Below are 20,256 nucleotides of genomic sequence, written 5' to 3' on the forward strand. Positions count from 1 at the left end.
CAGAGAACCATCAATTATTTACTTGGGATGGAATGTATGGTGAGTGAACAAAACCATATTTAAAAAAAAATGGGTTGATGACAAAACCTTGAGGGCAATATACTGAGTGAAATAAGCCAGACATATAAGGACAATTATTGCAGGGTCTCACCGACAGGAACTAATTATAATATGCAAACTCATAGACATGAAATATAAGGTACCAAGATATAGGACAAGGCTTAAGAATGGGGAGTGGTTGCTTATGTATGAGCAGAATGTTCAATTAGGATGAACTTAAATGTTTGGAAATGAAAAGGGGTGTTGGTAGCAAGATGTGAGAATAACTAACAGCGCCGAATGGTGTGTGAATGAGGTGGAAAGGGGAAGCTCAAGAGTCATATGTGTCACCAGAAGGAAAGCTGGAGGTCAAAAGATGGGAATGTATAAAACTGAATCCCATGGTGGGCAATGTCCATGATCAACTGTACAAACACTAGAAATCGCTTCCATGAACCAGAACAAATGTATGACAATACAATTAGAAGTTAATAATAGAGGGGCATATAGGGAAGAAATATATACCTATTGCAAACTATATACTACAGTTAGTAGTATTTCAATATTTTTTCATAGACAGTAACAAATGTACTAGACCAACACTATGAGTCAACAATCGAGGGGGGTTGGTTAGGGATAGGGGAGGATTAGAGTTTCCTTTCCTTTTTTTCTTTTTTCATCTTTCACTTTATTTCTTGTTTGGAGTAATGAAAAGTTTCTAAAAATTGAACAAAAATTAAGTGTGATGGATGCACAGCTGTATGAGGGTACCCAGGGGCAAGTGATTGTACACTTTGGATCTTTGGATAATTGTATGGCATCTGAACAATCTCAATAAAAATGAAAAAACAAAAAAAAACAAAAAAAAACAGCATGGTACTGGCACAAGGGCAGACAAATAGACCAAAGGAATAGAATTGAGAGTTCAGAAATCAGCTCTCCGATTTTTGACAAATGGGCAATGACCACTCAATTGGGAAGAACAGTCTCTTCAACAAATGGTGCTGGGAAAAGTGGATCTTCATTTGCAAAAAGGAGGAGGACCTCCTCCCTCTACCATATACAAAAATCAATAAAATGGATCAAACGCCTTAATACAAGAGCCAGAACAATCAAACTCCTAGTAGAAAACATAGGGAAGCATCTTCAGGATCTTGTGTTAGGCAATGGTTTCTTAGACTTTACACCCAAAGCACAAGCAACAAAAGGACCTCATCAAAATTAATTGATGCGACCTCATCAAAATTAAAAACTTATTCCTCAAAAGACTTTATCATGAAAGTAAAATCACAACCTACACAATGGGAGAAAATATTTGGAAACCACATATCCAATAAAGGATTAATACCCAGAATATATAAAGAAACCCCTCAAATTAAGAACAAAAAGACAAACAACCAAATTTAAAAATGGACAAAAGACATTTCTCCAAAGAAGATATACAAATGGCTAGAAAGCACATGAAAAGACACTCAACATCATTAGTCATCAGGGAAATGCAAACCAAAACCACAATGAGATACCATTTCACACCCATCAGAATAGCTACTATTAAAATAATGGAAAATAACAAGTGTTGGAGAGTATGTTGCTGGTGGCAATATAAAATGGTGCAGCTGCTGTGGAAGAGTTTGGAAGTTCCTCAGAGGGAATTATAGAACTACAAAATGACCTGGCAGTCCCACTACTATACCCAAAAGAAATGAAAGCAGGGACATCAATGTTCATAGCAGCATTATTCACAATTGGCAAAAGAAGGGAGCAACCCAAGTGACCATCAAACCATGAATGGATAAATAAAATGTGTTATATACATACAGTGAAATATCATTCAGCAGTAAAAGGGAATGAAGTCCTGACACATGTGACAACATGGATGAAGATACCATGAATGAAATAAGCCAGACACAGAAGGACAAATATTATATGATATCTCTGTTTTGAAACAATTAGAATAAGCAAACTCAGAGAGTCAGAATCTAGAATGTAAATTACCAGGGGATGGGGTGGGGATTGGGAACAGGAAATGAAGGCTTAAAATGTACAAGGTTTCTGTTTGGAGTGAAGGAAATGTTTTGGTAATGGATGACGGTGATGATAGCACAACAGAACTAAAAGATATACCTGAATGTGATTTAAAGGGGAAATGTTACATTGTATATATAGTAACAATAAAAATATTTTTTAAGAATCCATGGCACTCTAGTTAAAGCAATCTATCTAGAACAATCGTAGCTGATTAGATTTTGCTATATGTGATGAGCAGCAAGCCCTTTTCCCCACCTTTCAGGGTGAGTACTGGAGACGTAGTAGTGCAGAAAGGGAAAGTCCAATGACCTGATGAGGGATTTTAGGACTGTAACTGTCTATCAGGCAATGATATGGAAAGTACTTGACTTTCCTCTGGGGAAAAAATAAGTTACAAAATTAGAAGTGATCGGCAGGATTAATATTAGAGACTTTCAAGCCTTGGGTTGGGTTGGCTACATTACTTTTTTTTTTTTTTCCCTCTCCCTTTATTAGAGAGGTTATAGCTGGGTTAATGGCCTACTTTGAGATGACACGGATGTCAGGGTTTCTAATTAGAACTCCATTTCTTTGCCAAACTCTTATCATGCATAAATCCCAACCCTGTGTGCCAGTGTTACACAGGGAACTACAAAAAAAAAAAAAAAAAAAAAAAAAATCCATGAAACTACACTCCACAGTGAACCCTAAGTTAAACCATGGATTTTAATTAATAGAACAATTATAAAAATGTGGTATGATCAATTATAGCAAATGTTCCACACCAATACAAGGTGTTGGTGGTGGGGAGGTAATAAGGGAGTCTTGTAGTTTATGTTCTGTTAACCCACAACTTCTCTAATAAAGGGAGAGGAAAAAAAAAAAAAAGTAATGTAGCCAACCCAACCCAAGGCTTGAAAGTCTCTAATACTAATCCTGCCAATCACTTCTCATTTTGTAACTTATTTTTTCCTCAGAGGAAAGTCAAGTACTTTTCATATCATTGCCTGGTGCACTGGAAACAGACCATCTCAGAATCACAAAGCTCAGAGGGGCTTTTGAGATGATACAGTCCACTTCCTTACCGTCAGACAGAATGAAAACTAGACAAGTGTCCTATTCACTCAACATTAACTGGGCATCAACTTATGGGCCAGACACTAAGGACTGTTTAATGGTAGTCTTCTTCCTCATCTAATGTTCTCTGGAGACAAAGAATAGGCACATATAAGTCTCCTGCTCTAATAACTTTATTTCCCTTTACTCAGCATAAAATTCTTGCTGGAACTAAATTGATCTATCCCCCTAACATAGTACTTACTATACCTTTTTGGGGGGTATAGGGATAGGGTCTCTGTTCCCTGCTATTCTCTTAAGTTCAATAAGGATAGGGACTGTGTCTATATCTTTCTCACCACTTTATATCTTGACTTAAACATAGTTCATGCTTAATAAATATATGTTGAATAAATCTCTCTGATAACTAAAACATACCACATGCAAACTGTAAACTTGGGGAAAGATTCTTAATGCCTCTGAATTCCAGTTTTGTCATCAGTCCAAAGGGTATAATATATTCCTCATACGGTTGTTGTGAAAGAAGATTAACATATGTAAGGTAATGCCTGTCATATAGTAAGCATTCCAAAAAAAGTTATAATTATTTAACCTTCCCTTACAGATTTTAAACTTTTAAATAAACTTTTTTTTTAATTTTTGGAATAATTTTAGATTTACAGAAAATTTGCAATCAGTACCTGATTCTATTAACATGATACATAGGAATAAAACTTAAGAAAACCACAGAGGCAAGAGACTTAATTGAGTATTTTATTTATAGTATGTGCAGGGGATTGAGTCATGTCCCCCACAAAAGGTATACTCAGGTCCCAACCCTGTCCTGTGGGTTGAATCCATTCGTAAATAGGACCTCTGTGCCCAAACTGAATGAGGGTGGGACTTAACCCAATATGGCCGAAGTCCTTATAAGCAAAGGAAATTGGAAATGGGGAAAGAAAAGCCATGGGGAGTAGCCAGAAGCTGGAAATCAGTGAAACCTGGAAGAGAAAGGAGACAACGCCACCATGGGCATTGTCATGTGATGGAAAAGCCAAGGAATCACAAAGATTGCTGGCCAGCCAGAAGATACCAACCTGGGAAGAAACAAGCCTTTTAGCCTCTAAAAACCGTGAGCCTGTTGTTAAGCCAATCCATTGTACGGTATTTGTTTCAGTAGTATGGATTCATTATAAGGAGGAAAAATACTTGAAAATGTATTATTCCTTAAATAAATGATACAGGTAAATAACACAGAAGTAATATTTATCAGAATGCTCTCCAATCCTTACTGTGTACCGAGCACCGTGCTTTTCATTCCTTTCACAGATCACAAAAATTTAGCCTTAAAGAGGTTAACTTGCTCAAGGATCACACAATTCCACAGTGGTGAAGCAGGGATTTAAATACATTTCAAAAGACATGCTTAAATCCATATGTTATGCATCATCTGTTGAAAGTACTTCAGTCTCACTGAAGACATATTTCACTATGCCATTAATTATAACAGAACTGCATTCAACATGGATTAGTAATTTTGAGAAACTGGAGTAATAAAGAATCTCATACATGTCTTTTTTCATGAAAAATCAATGCAATTCTAAAGTTTCAGAAATGTCCAAACAAGAATTATGAGCTTTTCCTACATGGAAAAGCTATTTCTTTGTCCTTTCAAGCTATTCAAAATGTAGGCCCACTCCTTTAGTACAAAGTTCGGTGAAGTTTTTCCATAAAGGCCAGACAGTAAATATTTTCGGCTTTGTGAAACACATGGTCTCTTTTACACCTACTTAACTTGGTTGTTGTAGCACAAAAGCAGCTATAGATGGTACATTAACAAATGAGTGTGGCCATATTCCAACAAAACTTTATTAACAAAAAGATGTGGCATTCTCAATAGCAACTAAAAAAATCAAGTACCTGGGAATAAACCTAATCAAGGATGTAAAAGACCTCTACACAGAAAATTACATAACTTTACTAAAAGAAATAGAAGGGGACCTAAACAGATGGAAAAACATTCTGTGTTCACGGACAGAAGACTAAACACTGTTAAGATGTCAATCCTACCCAAACTATTATCTACAGATTCAATGCAATTCCAATCAAAATTCCAACAACCTGCTTTGTGGAATTGGAAAAGCTAGTTATCAAATTTATTTGGAAGGGAAAGATGCCTCAAATTACTAAAAACATTCTAAAAAAGAAAAACGAACTGGGAGGACTTTATCTTGGGATAGAATATATATTGAGTTGAGTTAGGAACCCACTACTTAATAAATCAAGCTCTTGACCTGAGACTTGCTCTTGTGAAATTTCTGGTGGTAAATAGGAGACTGAGCCCTCCTATAATTATGCCTAAGAGGCAGCTCCAGGCAACCTCTTTGTTGCTCAGATGTGGCCTTTCTCTCTCTAAGCCCAACTTGCACATTAATTAATTAATCTCCCTCCCACCCCTGCCCACGAGGGACATGACCCCCGGAGGAATGAATCTCCCTAGTGTTGTGGGACATGACTCCCAGGAATCAGCCTGAGCCTGGTAGTGAGGGACTGAAAATGCCTACTTGACCAAAAGGGTGGGGAGGGGTGGAGAAAGGTAACAAGCTGAGGTCACAGAGGAGAACAGATCCCACACAGAGTCAAGAGACTATCCTGGAGGTTTCTCTTATGCAAGCTCCAGCTAGACATCTCAATTGGCCACAGCACACCATGCCCTTACCAAAAGTAGTCCCCAAATACCTAGGTCCCTATCTGATAATTCTATAAAAGTGGCACTCACTAAGTTTTATCTCTCAGAAACTTAAATCCACCAGAGTGTTCCCATACCAGACAAGTCCTAAAACCCAGAGGCAATAGCCCCTTTAAGATCACCTATCAGATGTACCCCCCCTTCCCGATACTGTCGACACCCCCTTTTAATATGAACAAGTTAGGTTGCTCACTGCCTAGATACCCCTGAAGATGGAGAAAGAGATTAAATAAGAGGAAAGAGTACAACAAACAAGATTGAACAAAGATTTAAAGATGAATACTGAAATTTTATATAATTATATATATTTTTGGATGCTGGGGTGTTGGAATGGCTGGAGGGAGGTAAATGACATGGTAGAACTGTAGCCTATAGCATCCCTTGGGATTTGCCGTACAGCTGCTCACTGAATTGTGCCTTGAAGGTCTTCACCTTTCTGTATATACCTTGTATTGCATAATAAGGAAAGAACTGAAATTGTGGAACTGTTTAAATTTAACAATTTTTGAAATTACCTATATGACTGCTTGTTGAGCTGCACATCAAGATATGACACCTTCGATATGTATGTTATATTTTACAATAATGGAAATGGCTGAAATTGTGGAACTGTGACCCATGACATTCTTTGAGATTTGCTAACTACTTGTGAAATCGTACATTGAAAGTTATCACTGATATGTATAAATGTTAAAATTCACACACACACACACAAAAAGGAAAATAAAACAAAACAAAAAAAACAGGTGGCAGACTGGATTTGACCTGCAGGCTGCAGTTTGCTGACCCACTTAGTGCATTCCATGGCATGGAATGAGTCTGGGACATTAACTATCATGACTGAGAATAGAGGACATATCCTGATGCTTAGCTGCAATGTTATGTTATTTAACAAAATATTCCATGGAATGTGTTCTTTCTAGGATTGTAAAGCAGGTAGGTAGTATAATTGAGTAAGTATGGGCAAAGGACATGAAACAAATCCACAAAAGAAATATTAAACCGTAATAAAGTATTTTTCTTTAATAATAGTGATTTTGGGGCTATGAATAGGCACTGAAACAGGAATTATTGAATATTACTGGTAAGGGGCAATATAATCTATCTGGAAAGCAATCTAGTAATATGTTAAGAAAAAACTTTAAAATGTTTTTACTTAACACAAATGGCTACTAAACCTATGAAAAGATGCTCAACCTAACTCACAAAAAGAGAAATAAAAATTAAAACTATTCTGAAATACTATTCTCAGGTATCAAATTGGCAAAAATCCCATAAATTTGGAGTGAGAAATGATAATATACCTATGGAGGGTAATTTAGTAATACCTATCAAAATTAAAATGATTTACTCCTTGACCCAGAAATCCAAAGTCTAAAAATTTATCCTACCTGTATGAATTGAAGTATGTCAAACTTATTCACTACAGCACTGTTTGTAACAGCAAAAGATCAAAAATGAACCAAACATTCATATATAGAAACATTATGCAGTTACAAAATATTTCTCAGAAGATCTACATAGATCTACATATATTAATAATGGAATGATCTCCAGGATATATCTTAGAGTGAAAAAAGCAAGAACAGAGGTTGTATGCTACTTTCTATAAGAAAAGGGAGAAAATAAGAATATAACATTGTATATGCTGATATCTGAATAAAGAAATTCTGAAAGATATTCAAGTAATCCAAAGGTTAACAATGGGGGTAGACAGGGATTGGGATAGAGTAAAGTATCTCCATGTGTATATATACATACGCACATGTAGTGTGTATTATGATTTTTGAACAATGTAAATATGTTAGCTATTCACAACATAAATAATAAATAATATTACTTTAGGATTATTGTAAGGATTAAATGAATTTTTAAATGTACCTAATATAAGTGCCTAGCACAATGCCTTACACAAAGTAGGTAATGCTATATTCTATTACTGGTGTTTTAAAATGTCATTCAAACGGTATATGATAAAACTTGACTCAGTATTTTCATTGCTAGGAATATACCCTATTAAAAATCTAAAAATGGGGACAAAGGTTTATGCATAAATAGTGAACTGTGGAAACAACCCCAAAATACAACAATAAAAGAATATTGAATAAACTATGGTACATCTATATTGCTAAAGCCTTTTTAATGACATAGATAAGTACTCAAAATATACAACTTCGTAATCTCAATTTGTCGGGGGATAGCAAGGGTAGGGGGCAGAGAGATATTTGCAGAAATAAAAGACATAAAGAAAGTATAACAAATAAGTTTTTATGAGGGGATTATTGATTTTTATTTTCTCTTTAATTCTTTTCTGTATTTTCAAATTTTATTCAGTAAGTACGTAATCCTGAAAATGGAAAAGAAATAAAGAAAAAGAAAGAGAAAATGGGTTTCAGAATCAGAGAGGCACAAGTTTAAATCCCCTATTAGCTGTACAACTTTAAACAAGTTACCCAAGTTCTTGAAGCCTGCTAATCTGTAAGATGAAAATGGTATCAAATTCCAAGATTTCAAGATTTGTGAGGATTAGAGACATTTTATGTATATATATATAGTACTTCAACAGTGTCTTAAACATGGTGAATACTCAAGTTATTACTATTATTCTAACACATCTTATCTGTGCAATACCCATTCGCAGTTACTTAGAATTATATATTTCATCATCTAAGATACCATTAATTTTAAGATACAAGCAGGTTTTAGAAATGTTGAAATGTGAAAATGTTCATCCTGAATTTTATGAAATTCAGTATATATTTAGTGAACTTAAATGCTACTTTTCACTGGTATCCTCACTTACTACACTGGAGTGCAAATTGCATCAGAAGCAAATATTTAAAATAAAACGATTGCAACAGAGCAAACAGTTCTACTGGAATAACACAATTCACTGAAAAGAATTGTAATGGACTGCGTAAATGCACTTAAGATAGGGAAATTTTTTTGAAGTAACAAAATACCTTTTCAAGATATGAATATGATAACTAAAAAAAGAGAAAGGAAAACCAAGTAAGTTCATAACTACTTTAATAAACATTTGACTAAATCATATAAAAAACTAAATTGAACGATTGCAACAGAGCAAACAGTTCTACTGGAATAACACAATTCACTGAAAAGAATTGTAATGGACTGCGTAAATGCACTTAAGATAGGGAAATTTTTTTGAAGTAACAAAATACCTTTTCAAGATATGAATATGATAACTAAAAAAAGAGAAAGGAAAACCAAGTAAGTTCATAACTACTTTAATAAACATTTGACTAAATCATATAAAAAACTAAATTGAATTTAAATACTAAACACAAAACATGCTGTGTAGCATTTATACCTGAGCAATCAATTTATTCAAGTTTGTGGGGTTTTTTTGTTTGTTTGTTTTGTTTTTTACCTGGAAGAGAGAATAGTACCAAACTAGAGGAAGATCAAACACTCGTAGTGCTGCTGTCTTCAAGGAAAACTGTGATTCATTTACGGTGTCTTCTGACATGACTTCTCTTCTAATCTTCATTAAATGAAACACAGAAATATATCAGCCACAAAGATCTCTGGCTACCTTATCAAATAAGAAATACAAATTTGACACTTGAACTCGATCATCTATTTTTTCAATTAATTAGTCATGATATTACACTTACCTGAAGAGAAAGAATATTATTCTAAACCAAATTTATTTGAACTTAAGTTTTATTTAGTAATCACAAAAGTGCAAAAGAGAAAATGAGCTAGATTTAAACTCTGAGTCAAGGCAGGGCATTTTGCTTAGAACACTACAAGTTCTAGACTCCCTCTTTTCTGGTTAAAAAAGGTTACCACTTTTTAGGTAGTAGTTTAAACTCTACTTCTTCCTACTTATTTCCCTCATAAAAGAACAGGGGGAGAGGTCTGAATGGAATCTGAATGTAATCACAAACTCATGGGACTAAAAAGGAAACAGAGCTCACAGAACTTCAGCACTCAGGGGTTTGTCCTACTGTCCCATCTTAAAGCTCTTCAAAGAAACACCACAGCCACATACATGTGCCATGGTTACTTTTTTGTGTCAAAGTTGGCTTAGTATAACAACCATGTCCAGTTGTTTGGTCAAACATTAGCCTAAATGCTACTGTGAAGGTATTCTGTAGATGTGATTAGCACCCACAATCAGTTGACTTTAAGTAAAATACATTACCACATTATCCTCAATAATGTGGGTGGGCTTCATCAAATAAGTTGAAGACCTTTAAGAGCAAAAATCTGAGGTTTCCTTGGAGAAGAAATTCTGCCTCAAGACTACCACATCAATTCTTGTCTGAGTTTTTGGCCTGCTACCCTCCTCTACACATTTCAGACTCAAGACTGTAAAATCAACTCTAGCCTTAAGTTTCTGTCCTATACATTTCAGACTTACCAGTCTCCACAATCGTGTGAGCCAATTCCTTAAAATAAACCTTTTTACATATAGACACGCACATACATACATACAACATACGAATATTGGTTCTGTTTCTCCAGAGAATCCTGACAGATACACATGCTATATAATTTTGACATTGTTTTAATGCCTGCTAGCTCTATTGAAATTAAAGAGAGAAAAGTCAGATGTCTATGGAGAAGGCAGCTGATACTCAAAGAAAGACTCTTAAGGTAGTAGAAACATGATTGCCCAGGGTCTAGGTCTTCTTTGTAGAGCCAGAAACTCCATTTTATTAGTGTACCCACCCAGTTGGATACACACTAAACAAATTCACATAATATTGATGTATAAGTCAGTTTACAAATTTATGTACTTCTAGTAAGGAAATAAACCATTTAGTGACCAGAATACTTACATATGCTATCAAAGCACACCCTCCCTGAAATAAAAGTTTGTGGGAAACAGAATTAATGTCAAAAAGTTGCCTGGTGGGCATGAAAACAAAGGGTCCTAAAGAATATTTAATATTTCATCCAAGCCAAGAAAAAGCATGGGAACTATCTCTGGTGCACAACAGAGTAGGATTCTCTAACAGCCAGAATGCCTACCAAATTTAACATTACTTTTCCTTGGATAGTGCTATATAAACCATTACCAAATTCTTACACCTTGACTTCTTTTTTTCTAGACTCCACGTTTTTCAGACAAGTATCAAACCCACTGATTAGGTAGCAGTTTCTTTTATTGAAACATTCACCTTGATTATAAGCCTTGAATTATTCCTGAAGTCACATTCTTACAGTAATACTTTGTAGGGTGGGTTATTGCTATTGACCTTTATCTTACTCCTTTTATAAAGATTCTTATTAGTGACACTTTCAGTGTATAAACTTGATCCCCTGCACCTATGTTTTGAATACATCTCATATAATTAGTTCTAATTGCAACAAATTTATTCCAACCAGCAAATCATAAGACATATTATTGAGAAAGACAGAGAAAACAAAGAAACAGCTAAAGGAGTGAGTGGTGGTCCGATGGGGAGTGAGGCCAGGAGTGTCAAGGAGACTGGCAGAGAATGGCTGATTTTCATTGCAAGTCCTTCTGTACTATTTGATGTTTTATAACCACCTGCATGTATTATTTTTTAAAATGCTATACTAAAAAGAAAACAAAAGTATTTATTCTCCCCTACTCCACTCCCAAAATTTACAAAACTTTATTTTGAGAAACATTTTTACTAATTAAGTAGATTCTGGATCATTAAGCCATCTATGGTGCTGCACTAAAAAACAGATATGCTAAGACCAATTCACCTAATGTTCTCCATAATAGAGGATTCCAAATCTTTAAGCAGAAGGGAGAGAAAATACAGTAAAACACTTGAATTTGCAGCAGTGATTCTCTTAAAAGAACTATGAAAAATCTCTTTATTTTTGCATTACAAAACACCTCACCGAGGAAGTGATTCCAAACTTAGGAAAATATTAAGGTTTAATTACATAACTTTAAAAAGCTAGTCATTTTATATTAAACTTTTCCCCCTGAGGAATTCTTGACATTCTCTCAAGCATTAGGGATTCCCAATTTAATAAGTCAAGCCCTTATCTTGGGGCTTGCCCTTATGAAACTTATTCCTACAAAGGAGAAACTAAGCCTACTTATAATGATGCCCAAGAGTCACCCCCAGAGAACCTCTTCTGTTGCTCAGATGTGGCCTTTCTCTCCCAGTCAACTCTGCTAATAAACTCATTACCCTCCCTACTATGTGGAACATGACTCCCAGAGGTGTGTGTCTCCCTGGCAACACGGGACATGACTCCTAGAGATGATCCTGGCCCGGGCATCATGGGATTAAAAATACCTTCTTGTCCAAAAGGGGGTAAAGAAATGAAATAAAAAAGTTTCAATGGCTAAAAGATTTCAAATAGAGTCCAAAGGTCATTCTGGAGGTTATTCTTAGGCATTATACAGACATTCCTTTTTAGTTTCTAGTGTATTAGAATAGCTAGAAGGTAATTCCTGAATCTGCTGAACTGTAATCCAGTAGACTTGATTCTTAATGATGACTGTATAACCATATAGCTTTTATCCCAGGATAAAATGTGTGTGATTGTGAAAACCTTGTGACTGACACTCCCTTTATCCAGTGTATGGGCAGATGAGTAACAAATTAAAGACAAAAAATATATAAATAATGTGGGGTGGTGTAGCGGGTATGGGGAGGGTTTGGGTGTTGGTTTTTATTTCTACTTCTTTATTTTGGAGTAATGAAATTTTTCAACAATTGATTGTGGCAATGATACTATGAGCCATTGATTGAACACTTTGGATGGATTATATGGTGTGTGGATATAGCTCTATAAAACTGCATTTAAAACAGCTAGTCATTTCAGTTGCATAATAAGTATTCAAAATAAACATGAAAGCAATTTCATGATTATTTAAACTTGCAGAGGTGGTTTAAAATATCACCAATAATATTGTATTGTGTAATACCCCTCTCTTCTCTCCATTCCAATCACTGGACAATTAAAAATAATGTCATAAATAGAGTTTGCTTCCTAAGAATCCTAAAATTACACTCTACAGTTTTGATTTTATTATCCAAACAAGAAAATCTGAAATATCAAAAAAAAAAGTTGAATAAAAGCATAAATCTATACAACCAAATTCTGAAAAGATACTTAAATACAGCAAGAAGGCTAAATTGCAATAAAAATATAACAATAATAAAGGTCTGTTCAAGAACAAAATCTCTTGGTGTCCACCCCCGAGAAAAGAGATGAACAACTTGATTCACTGAAGGGACGTCACAATCCTTCCGATGCTAAATTATTATTTGAAAGTACCCTTAAAGGAAGATAATCCTCCACATCGAAAAACCACTCACTGCTCAAAATCACTCGCTTCCACACAGAAACTTGCAACACTCCAGCTGCCAACCTCCAGCAGGATCCCGCCCCCTCCCTCCGCTCACTACTCTACCTGCTTTCCTTTTCTTTACCAAGGCGACTAGAAAGGGAGTCCTTGCCCGCTGCACCTTTCCGACCTTCACTCCGGTTCGGAGCGGCAGAGACCCAGAGGCAAGTGACCCCACCCTGATTCAGCGCTCCCTCCGTCGTGGGGGACTTTCCACTAGCACCCGGAGTCCCAAGATCTAAAGCTGGCACTCCGGGCCCAAGCCCCGCCCAGTGGCCTCGCCCCCCTACACATTCCCCGACGCCGCGACCTCTCGCGTCTCCCACGGCCCGCTCCCTTCGCCTGGTACCTGGCACTGCAGTCTAGGTGCAGCCCGGTCAGCGCCTGCTTCCGTGCCGCAGCCCGGCGAAGAATAGCAAGCAGCCTGGCCGCGGAAGGCGGAGTCCTTCCGGGGTCAGGAGTGGGAAGATGGAGAGAAAGTGACCGGGGCCAGTTAGCCTTTTTGCGTGAGGGGCTACGTATGAAGCAGCTCCCGCCATTTTTGTTTAGGGTAGAGGCTCTTCTCCCGCCCCCTCCCTGACTGGATATATGTTAATCATAGATCAGAGGAGTAGGATCCTTTTACAAAGCTGTTAAGACATAGAAAGATAATGTCTCCCTTTGAGGGAATCTAGGACCATTCTGCCAAAGTGATGAAAACTATGGAGGCACACAGACATGCTCATACAGTCTTAAAAAATATATATTTGTAATACATAAATGTATATATGTATATACATATATTATATACTTTTATATATTTATTTACATATACATATATTATTAAAATGTACATTTATATATGTATACACGTATACATACATTATTAAAATGTACTTTAAAATATATGTATATACATATATATTGACATGTAATGTGATATATATGAATATACATATATTATCAAAATGTACCTTAATAATGTACAAAAAAATATATAAATATATAATTTCAGACCCCTGAAACCCATCCATTGATCCCAGAATAAGGATATCTACCATAGGCCCTCAACCTTCAAACAAATAAATAAGAAGCATTCCAACATGGTATTGATGATGCAGTTATTATTGATTTCATTTCCTCTTTAACTTTTCTCCAGGCTTTCCACTTAATTAGTCAATCAAAGAAGAGTGAATACAGCCAATTATGAGGGGTTAGGCAGGGTTCAAATTTCTCTGCGTTTCCATCAAATACACAGTAAACTAGTAGGGAGAGGGAAGGAAAGTAGGAAACAAAAACAAAAATAAAGAAACAAGATGCTGTTCTATCTGCAGTCCTGAGCCACAGCATTTCCTCAGAACTACAGATTTAAGAAGTCCAATTGCTGAGCATATTTGCACTGAAAAGTAAAAATACTTTTTAAAAGATAGTTAAAACATAAGAGCAAGTGTTACTATTCCTATCTAAGGAACAAGAATGAGCAATCCTTTCTGTTAGCTTTCAAAATTCCCAGTCAAATTCAAAACAGGGAAAATGACAATACCATTGTGAGACATTACTAGATGAATAATAAGAAAAATGCATAGACTGAGATCTTTGTGAAAATACATTTACTCCATTTACTTATAAAGTAAATGGAGTAAATGTAATTTTGTTTATTTCCCCAATCTCAAACATGCTGTCTCCTCCCTATTTCCCACAACTTCTAAACAATATTTGGCCTAATGGGAAGAGCAATAATAATGATGACCATCATTTACAGCAACTTTCCTAAGAGCATTATTTCATTTAATCCCACAATAAACTCCAATAAACTGATATTACACGAAAGTGTGAATTTTGCTCTTTAACAGGAGGATAAAATGTGGCACATTTCATTTATTTTTCTAAACCAAATGTGATTTGCTCCAAGATTCCCTTCTCCTAGGTTGACAGATTAATTTTAGTTGTTATTAGCCTAAATGTAGGCTGCTGTGCTGTTGGCTATAAGTAACAGAAAACTGAATAAATAGTGGCTTAATTCATAAGAACAGGGTATTCCACTGGATGCAGTAGGTGGAAATAAGTCTCATATTTGGACTTGATGTCTTCTGCCACCCTGGGCCAGGAAAAAGAAATTGGGCCTGTATTAACTCTAAAGATCTCTCTCTCCCCATGTAACCAGTGCCCACCAAATAAGGGGGTGGTGTTTTTGGAGCAACACCAGTTGTTCCTACTGTTCGAGGACTGCAGTATTTGCTATGGCCTCCATTAATGAGTTTTGGAGATCTTATATGCATACTATCAAAACAATATTGTGGAGTCAGACTGCCTGAGTGTGAATCCTTTCTCTGTTGTCTACTAAGTGCATGGTCCTGGACAAGGTAGTTAGCCTCCTTTTGCCTCAGTTTCCTCCACTGGGGTGTTATGAAGATAAATGTAATAATATTTGTAAAGCACTAAGATTGTTGTTTAAGCTTTTAATCTAAGTTACTTGAACTGTATTTAATATAATTGGTTTCCACTGTGTTCCTGTGTATTTTATTTTATGCACATAGAAACATTCTGTTTTGAGAAGGGGTTCATATGGCTTTACTGGACTGCTTAAGGAGTACATAGCACAAAAAAAAAGGTTAAGAACTTAGAACGATACTGGCACATATTTATTTCTAAGATAAATGAGATATTAAAAGGGACTTTTCCATGTTTTCTGGCTAAAGCTTCAGACCTGAGAAAAATAGATGCCATGAACCAATTTAAAAAGGGATGCTGACAAAGAAGTTACAATAGTCATTGCCCAGATATCTCTGAAGATTAGACAATGATCAAATGAGAAGGAGAAGTTGTAACTGAGAAGTTAGGATTTAACAAGTGATTGTGACTACTGACTCATTATATAGATATTTCTTTTTAGTTTCTAGTGTATTAGAATAGCCAGGAGAAAATACCTGAAATTGTTGAACTGTAATCCAGTAGCCTTGATCTTTGATAGTGATTGTATAAATATAGTTTTCATCTTGTGACTGTGTGATTGTAAAGTACTTGTGACTGGCACCACCTTTATCCAGTGTATGGTAGATAAGTAATAAAATAAAGACATTCACGAAAAAAAAAAAATAGATTGGGAATATGGGGAAAAATACCCCCACATAAACTATGGACAATAGTTAAGAGTACCACTTTAATAATCTTTCATCAATTGTAACAAATGTGACGACAGTTAAAAAAAATAGTAGAATTACAAAAAAAGTGCTATTTTCAAATGTAATGAATCTTCCCCACCAATGCAAGTGTTGGTGGTGGGGAAGTATATGGGAATCCTGTATTTTTTGCATGATTGTTCTGTAAACCCACAACTTCTCTAATAAAATTTTTTTTTATTAAACAAAAGGAGGAATGGTGAGTATATACTGGTAAATAAGTGGTTAAATCTAAATAAAAACTAAACAAACAAACAAACAAACAAGGGATGCTGGAAGAATGTGAAGCTCATTTAGAAATCCTCAATACTCCCCATGCAATGATAGGGCAGAAGTGGTCAAATAGAATTGGAGAATGAAGATGCTTTAAGAAACCGTTTTCTGGAGTGCTGTGCACTTTCCTTCCCCTCCCCCAGGCGGGTCAGAGAGTACTTATCCCACCTCAAACGAAGTGAAGGGTCTTTAAGAAATCAACTCAGACAGTTTGACCTCTGAGCTGTGGAGTTTATGTAGCCTGAAAATGTCTAAAGACAGTAAGACTGTATTAGTTAGGGTTCTGTAGGGAAACAGAACCAACAAGAGATATCTGTAAATAATATGAGATTTTATAAAGGTGTCTTACGCAACTGTGGGGAGGCATAAGTCCAAATCCTGTAGGGCAGACTGCGAGCTGGTATTCTGCTGAAGGTCTTTGAAGAATTCCCCAAGAGAGGCTGGCTGGCTGAAGTAGAAACAAAACCTCTCCCTTCTGTCTGCCGAACTATCACCTACCGCTTAAAAGCCTTCCATTGTTTAGATTAAAGGTCTCTCATTGTGGAATACACTCCCCTCAGCTGACTGCAGATATAATTAGCCACAGATGCAATTCACACACTGATGATTAAGTCCAGGAAATGTCCTCACAGCAACAGATAGGCCAGTCCTTGCTTGATTGGACAGCTGGGCACCATCACCTGGCCCAGATGACACAAAAACCTAACTATCACAAAGACTGTGCAGAAAGGCCTTTAATGGCCGAGCAGAGAAAGATAGCTGCGGCAGAAGCAGCCTCTACTTGCAGAGCTTTGCAAGAAAAGTTTTATTTTGGATCACATGAATGTCACAGAAGGTAGCCAGGCTTGAATTGTCTTAAAAGGTTTTCAAACCAGGGCTAAGTGGATAGTCTGAATGGTTAGCCACCGATTGCTTTCCTGGTGCCTGGAAATGAAACAGTAAAAAGTCCCCAGCAAGAGGGGCAGTCCTTGAGGAACACATAAAGCAGCCTCCAAGTAGAGAGCCAGTATTAAGAGTGGGCCACACCGCAAAAGGCACCAAAGTCAGATTTTAACCACGCTGGTTGGGTATATCTGATATTTTATTTAGGATATTTAGGATCACTGTTAACTTCATCAGAAACAATATGTGTGTTAGGTTCAGAGCCGTTCAAGAATCCACACAAACGCAGCGAGTCATGGTTTAAGTAGAGAATTTAAGGTTTATTAGAGGAAGAAAGCAGAAGAAAGCGGGTGGGAGCCATCAGAAAAGAAAGAAAGGAAAAAATGGCTCCAGCCCTCTTTCTGAGAGCAGCATTTTTTAAAGGAAAAACCCATGTGGGGAGGGAAGGGTGTTGGGGGAGAAGGGTGCCTGATGAGTGCATCCTGTGCCTCAATTGGGTGGGTATCTGTCAACTTCTAGGCTGATAGGTTGTTAGGATTCTAGCCCGTTATTCTTCTCAGAAAAGCAGCTACATTATCTATCTAGGGAGAGGAGGCCTTTTCAGTTGTTTGTCCTACAGAAATATCTGATCTTGCTTTTACCCGCCTTTTGGGGTTGGGGCACCACTGTGGCAGGGACAGCCTTAAGCAGCCTTCATTCTTTAGTTTAGGGGGTGCCTGTTTTCTGTGAGATAACCTACGGGGCCTCTGGGTTAGAAACTCCTTCTACGTGTTAGTTCCTTTCTTTCTGGGATCTAACAATGTGGCCAATGTATTTCATGAATTGTTGGTGGAATCAGCACTTATCAAGTGAAAATCTTGAGCCTTTCCAAAGAAGTTCAGCCCTCTGAGGGGTGAAAAACAATTCCATCAACTAAGTAAATGAACTCTTTTAGGTAATTCATATCTCTAATTACCTTTTCTATTGACTGCTAAAACCTGGCAGAGAGCCCAGAAATAATTCAGGCCTCCTTTCAAATCTACCCTATGACATAGGGCGTATCATGACATTGATCTTTGTTCTCATCACCCATAAGGTTTGACATGACTGCTTTACAAGTCAGAACTAAGATGACCAAGGCATCCAGACCTGAGAATGAGTATGTTTATATATGTTAACTTAGAACGTCTATTCAGAGTATAATGGTACACACTCATCCAAATATTGCAGATTCTGTTCCTCAAAATGTTAAGCATAAAGTTTCCACATAACCCAGCAATTCTACAACTAGAGTAGAATGAAATAGCCAAGAGAAATGAAAACATAAATCCACACAAAGACTTGTATACAACTGTGCATAGCAGCATTATTCCTAACAGCCGAAAAGTAGAGACAACCCAAATGTCCATCAACCAATGAGCGGATAAATAAAATATATATCCATACAATGAAATATTACTCTATCATAAAAAGGAATGAAATACTGATACATGCTACAACATGGATGAACCTTCAAAACATTATGCTAAGTGAAAGAAACCAGTCACATAAGACCACATATTATATGATTCTTTTTTTAGTTATTAAAAAATTTTTATTGTAGTAAAAGATATACAATATAATGTTTCCCATTTTATATTGTACAATTCTATTCACGTGAAATGTCCAGAATAGGAATGTCTGTAGACACAGAAAGTAGATTAGTATTTGCCTAGAACCAAGAGGATTGGGCATTTTTATGGCAGTGAAACTATTCTGTACGATTCAGTAATGGTGATGTACGACTTGGTGCATTTGTCAAAATCCGTAGAACTCTATATACAAAGAGAGACCCTTAATGTAAACTATGGATGTTAGTTAGTAATAATAGATCAATATTAATTCAACAATTGTAACAAATGTACCACACTAATGCAAGATGTTAATAATAGGGGAATATGGGAACTCTACTTTCTGTGACTTACGTGAACTCTACTTTCTATAAAATAAAACTGCTCTGTAAATAAAGTTTATTATTTTTAAAAATTATTATTGCTGTTTTTTCTATCAAGAATTGAAGCTTTAAAAGATTATGAAAATGGTAAAAGCTGGAGATTTGAGGTCAGAGAGTGATGGGGAGTGTGTGGTCTCACTGCACTGCGTCATCATCATGCTGCACTGCTCAGTTGAGAGGTATTTACATCAAAATGTAAAATAAATAGTAGATAACACCAAAGTTTTTCTAGTAAGAGCTTAGACAAATAAGTTTATTCTAAAGTTACTTTAACATACAGAACAATAAAATTAAACTACCTCAAAATAAGAGTTCATATTTTATGCATTTAGCCATCTTCCAATACATGCCATTTCTAAATTCAATAAAACAAAACAAGCTGCATCCCTAGTCTGTATGTTTAAATAAGGGAAATTTTGAAAAGTAGCAAGATAATTACTATCTCTCCAAGTTAGTAAATGTATCTTATGCTTATTTCATCTATTCACTTTCATTCATCTTTTTCAATGAGAGGTTTAAGGATTTGTTCATTTCCTACATTGTGCCATGTACTGGATTGAATATTGGAAATACTAGGATGTATAAGAAAAATCCCTGCCCACCGTTTGGTTCAGGAGATGAAGAAGTGAACAAAGCATTACAGTGTATAATCCCAATATAATAGCACTGGAGAATATGCTGTAGAATACAAGGGAATGCCCACACTGTTGGGGATGGTTGGAGAAGGCTTCCCCTAGGAGGTGACCCTTGAAAGATGAGTGGAGATCACTTTGAGGAGAAAAGGGAAAAGACAAAAATG

The 20,256-nt window shown here is 36.2% G+C and overlaps 1 protein-coding gene across 6 annotated transcripts in view; it reads right to left on the reverse strand.

Annotated features, from left to right (window-relative positions):
• Positions 1-13,607, reverse strand: part of MIGA1 (mitoguardin 1) — a 134,589-nt gene extending 120,982 nt beyond the window's left edge. For 4 of the 6 annotated variants that reach the window (XM_037826869.1, XM_037826867.1, XM_037826868.1 and 1 more), the window contains exon 1: positions 9,246-9,378. In XM_037826869.1, the coding sequence (XP_037682797.1) occupies positions 9,246-9,365 (120 nt within the window). In that variant the 5' untranslated portion in view covers positions 9,366-9,378. Of the gene's footprint in view, positions 1-9,245; positions 9,379-13,238; positions 13,422-13,521 lie in introns of those variants that run through there. The other 2 variants (XM_037826870.1, XM_037826871.1) reach the window with 2 other exon arrangements.
• Between the last annotated feature and the right edge of the window lie 6,649 nt (positions 13,608-20,256).

The sequence above is a fragment of the Choloepus didactylus genome, chromosome 2, assembly GCF_015220235.1.
Source record: "Choloepus didactylus isolate mChoDid1 chromosome 2, mChoDid1.pri, whole genome shotgun sequence".
In the NCBI taxonomy this organism is placed as follows: domain Eukaryota; kingdom Metazoa; phylum Chordata; class Mammalia; order Pilosa; family Megalonychidae; genus Choloepus; species Choloepus didactylus.